At 37.9% G+C, this 4802-nt stretch overlaps 1 protein-coding gene across 2 annotated transcripts in view; it reads left to right on the top strand.

The window, feature by feature from the left end:
- The window catches only part of CCSER2 (coiled-coil serine-rich protein 2), a 38775-nt gene that overhangs the window by 15922 nt on the left and 18051 nt on the right, over positions 1–4802 (top strand). For both annotated transcript variants that reach the window (XM_010141485.1, XM_010141486.1), the window contains exons 4-5: positions 272–434; positions 781–976. In XM_010141485.1, coding sequence (XP_010139787.1) covers positions 272–434; positions 781–976 — 359 coding nt within the window. The remainder of the gene's footprint in view (positions 1–271; positions 435–780; positions 977–4802) is intronic.

Here is a 4802-nt window from a genome sequence, read left to right as displayed (position 1 = left end):
TGCTGAAACCAGAAATACTCTCAAGGCTGAATACTGTAATTTCTGCTCCAAGTTACTCTTATTTTTGTAACAAGTTTATATACTAGTAAAATGTGTTTAAAAAAAATTACAGAAGTCTGCTTGACAGTTCTAAAACACAGTTCTTTGGATCAGTTTAAAGAAATAAAACCCCACAGATTTTACCCTTCATCTGTTGTTAGCACATCAGAAATATTTTATTTACAGGATCTTAGGAACAAATTTTATTAGTTTCTTTTTGTGCTCTCTGTAGAGGAATGTGAAAATATGAGCCGTTATGACAGACAAGACAGAAACGCCAGGCAACATCAGGAGGGATTCTGGAAAAGAGCACCTCAGCAGCGGTGGAATACGCAGGACCACTACCATCTTGGCCATGCTGATCACTATATCCATGGTAAAAATGATTTGAACAGGTAAAGGACTCATCTTTCTTCCTCCCAATTAAAATACCGTAATGAGGAATCTCTTTTGGCATGAAAGGGTCTCAACTGAGTACCAGACATTTTCAGAGTCGTTTGTCTATAAATAGCATGTCTGAGTGGGAGCATCGCTGAGGTTTAGAACAACTTGTTTTCAAAACTTTTGTTTCCATCATGGCTTTTAATCCAAATACTTGTTACTTATGTTTATGTGGTACTATAAATGCCTGACTAGACTACCTTATGTGTTCTATGGATAAACATTACACTGTTGTCTTATTTGCTCTAGTTTGTCATCCCTGTGTTGTTTGTTTTTGTTTTTTTTTTTGTTTTTTTTTAGGGGATCAAAGTACCTTGAATCTCCTATTGGTCACTTGGAAAGCTATGGAGCACCTAACTTTTACCAGGCTCCTCGACAGCTGGTGGGTTTACCAGAGAATACTGTGATGCTTGATGAGATGACCCTGCGGCATATGGTCCAAGACTGCACGGCTGTAAAAACGCAGTTGTTGAAACTGAAGAGGTTGCTGCACCAGGTGAGCTGTTTAAATGGAACCAAAGCAGCGATGTGTGCTGGAGAGTGAGCCTGGATGGGCTAATGTTCTGTTTGGCTTTATTAAACTGTTGTCATTTCCTCTATACAGTGAATTACAGTGTCCAAGGAAGTTTGCGCTTTTTATTGCTCTTTAAAATCGTACATTTTTCTGCTTTTTCAGCGTTTTACTGACTGCAAAAAATATTAAATATTGTTATTCCGCTTCTCTGAGGAAATAATGCTGAATTAAAAAGGAGCTCAGTGGATGTGAAGACAGGTTTTTATTAAATAAGATCCTAAAAAGCTGGGAGTAAAAAAAATTAAAGAAATTAAAATCAATCCCACTGATCAAACTGGTATTCAGCAAGTCAATGCTAATAGCTTTTTTCTAAAGTCTTTGTGTTCCTCATTCTTTTCACCTTTCTTGTGTATTTGACAAGAAGCTTAGCAAATCCTGCTGGGTCATCTCTAGTGAAAGTGCTCCAATTTAAGCCTCCCAGTGCAAGAAATCACTGAGTTGTCCTAAGCTTTTAAGGAGCTTTTTCGTTTCTCCTCAGAACTTGATGTCTTGTGGGAGTTTATCAACTACTGGATGTCTCAGCAGAAGCATGGCTTTTCAGCTACAAAAATTCCTTTGCTACCTTAAAAACAAGCAGAGTCCATGAGACTGTCTCTGGAGGCATATACAGATGAGCACTGAAAAGTATCCTGGTGATGTTCTCTTCAATATCAGATTCACTGCTGTTCTTGTCGAACACGATAATGGAATGAAAATGTGTTTGTGCCCTATTACTGAGACACTATAACAAAACACAGCAAAACCAAAAGCAAATCAACCTTGAGGCTAATTCAAAGATATGACTGTGCCTTTTAGAAATGCGGTAGCTGAAAATACTGGAGGTGTTTTTCCACTGTCAAAATCAGAAAGACAATTGTGGCAAAAATCAGGCAGAGATATATAACATAAATCTATATATAAGCATACCTCTGTGTTTTCCTGACATAACCACCCTCTGTCTTTACTCACTGCTTCCCAAACTCATCACTGGGCTTCTGTATGTTTATTCTGCCCTCCTGTGTGTTATCCAGCCTTTTAATCAAATAGGAATAGTAATGCAAAAAGTATATTAACCTGCTAGAGAGTGGAAATCTTTAGACCTTTACTGCCCTTTCATAAATACTAAATGATTAGAATAAAACTTGTGTGAAATATTTTTTCGTTATTTTTAAGTGTTAAACCTTTCCTGAAAATATTGAGCCACAGAAATGAGGCAAAATATTGCAGTTTTTCTTTTTATTTACTGTGAAGAACAGAAATATGATTTTGAAAACAATGACATGAACTCTAGCAGTCTGAACACGGAACTGGGACTTGATCTGTGTCTGGGTCATACAACAGGCTGCCTCTTAGAAAATGTCAAAGTCAGCTCCTTTCAAACACTCGCTGCAGTAAAGGAAGTAGAATTTTGTATATTATACATTTAAATGTATGTGTTAGAACATCCCTGTTGAAAAAGGGATTGTCCTGTTTCTGATGCCCTGGAGCCTTTGATCTAGGCAGGGACTGACCATCCTCTGCAGCAACATCCTCTCTGGACTAGCGAGAATTCACAACTGCCCTGTCTCATCTCAGATAAGCACCTACTGATCTTCTAAAGAGGGTGGAAACATGAAGCAGGTCACAGAACTGTGAGGTCTGTGAAGCCCTTTCTTCTGGGGGAGGCGAGTTTTATAAAGAATGCTTCTTTTTCTGCTTACCTTTCATGAATGGCAAAGAAATTCGATATTTCAAGCACCGGTCTTGATTGTAACTTATCAGATGTGACAGGCCCATTGTATGGAGAGGTAGGGATGACAAAATGAAGTCTGTCGTGCAGTATTAAACGCACCAGTGTATTTTTGCTGAGGCCTTAGATCAATAAGACACTTGCATTCCTTTGAAGCACGTATTCATTGTGCTTTCTTTTTGCATCTGGTGAGATCTGTAAGAGATAGTTCTCGTGGTTATAAGAAGCCTGAAGATAAGAAGCAGATTTTATTAATGAAATAGAAAGGTTTGTTTGTGCAATGTAATACATTGTATAAATTGCATCCGCAACTGGTAATCCTTTTCTTCTTGACCAAAAAATAGTTTACTTTAGTGACTGAACTGTGCTGGGAAGAAACAGAACCAAAGAAATCAGCAAGCAATAGGAAGTAAAATTGGCCAGTCTTGAGTTCAGTTGGTTTAGCTGGGGAGCTGTCACGTCTCTTTGTGAACTGTAGATGCTGGAGTGTTGGATGAATTCTCCAGCTGAGGTTATTAGTATACTATTACCAGTATATTCTTTTAAAATCCTGCATGTTAAGAGGCACCTTATGCTGTGAGGGAACCACAAGGTAATTGCTGAAAATGCATTTGCTTCTGATGGGTTCTTTTTTTTTTTTAATAACAGAAGAATTTAAAATACACAAGTGTAATGAAAGCCACTATTGGCTTTGAGCTTTGTATCTTCCTCTGAGGCAATAAGGGAAATATCTTCTGAGAGAGGATACCCTTTATCATGTCTCCTCTTCCAGAAGTTTGATGGTTTTTTCTTTATTCCACATGTGTTTTTAACTAAAACCTGCAAGGAAAATGAGTCAAAGAAAGCAAGGGGAGAAGGGAGGATGGAAGGGATGGGCAGGTGTGGAGGCTGTACAGGAGACCTATGTTTATAATGTTGAAATAACTTCCAGGACTATTATGGTGTATCTAATCATGGAGCTTGACTTTTCTTTTGGTTGTATGTTTTTTTCCCTCTTAAATTAGAGGCACATAAAATGAGAACATGTAACTGCTGAGAGGATAAGAGGAAATAGCTTAAAGATTTGCAGCTTAAGAATAAATAATTGCAGGCTTGAGAATATAATGAAGTGTTCAGACTGTAACAAGTGGGAGTGGGTATGTAAAAATGTTTGACATATATAGAATTAATTGTCTGGAGAAATAAGGAACGTGACAGTGATAACGCTCAGGGAAGGAAGGATTGTTACCATTTTACCTACACATACAATTTTTAAGTGTATCTGTAACTCTCGCTGAGTTTGTCCTAAAACAATAAAACCAGCTGGCTCGCACAGAACTAAGATGATGTGAATTTTCCCAGCAGATACCCTTTGCAAAGGAGTATGAAGCTGAAGTAATACTCAGCTTAAAATCAGGCTGCTTTGATAGTAAAGCTTTAGACATTCCTCTGAATTTATGAGCACAACGCTGATAAATACTAAAATGTTTTTAAAGAGGTGGTGAATGTTGTCTTTTCGCACTTGCCTTCAAAAAGTTAGCTCAGAATTGGTTTCAGAGCAACCTTTTAGTCTTTGAGTGTTCTATAAGTGTTGGAAGGGAATTTGTGTGTGGATCTTTTTTCTGCCACAGCCACCTGTTCCCTTTATGCAGCTATTAGTAAATTTTGGGTGATTTTTCCAAGTCATACTGGGATATTTTATAGCTGTTTCTGACTCCAGGTTTGCTCTAACTTGATAAGCTACTTTAAAACATCTTGAGGCACGTGGTTGCCTCAGTTTCTTTTCTAGGGACTGCCCAAAACTGGCCAAAAGCTGTTGACTCCAGTCCAGCAAAAACTCTCCAGGAAACGTGATTGAATTGAAAATGACTGTAGCCAGAAGAGATTCAAATGGATCGATGATCCTCACAGCAACACAGAAAGGGCTGCAAAATGATCAGTTGCTGCTGTATTGCTTGTCTGTTTTTTAAATGAGCATGTTCTTGACTAAACACTGCATGCAAATATATTTGTGTGAATTTATATTGGGTTAAAATAATTCATCTACAACTGAGGACTTTC

This window comes from Buceros rhinoceros, unplaced genomic scaffold, assembly GCF_000710305.1.
Source record: "Buceros rhinoceros silvestris isolate BGI_N320 unplaced genomic scaffold, ASM71030v1 scaffold13058, whole genome shotgun sequence".
In the NCBI taxonomy this organism is placed as follows: domain Eukaryota; kingdom Metazoa; phylum Chordata; class Aves; order Bucerotiformes; family Bucerotidae; genus Buceros; species Buceros rhinoceros.
Note: the sequence above shows the minus strand (reverse complement) of the source record. Positions and strands in the feature narration are given on the sequence as shown.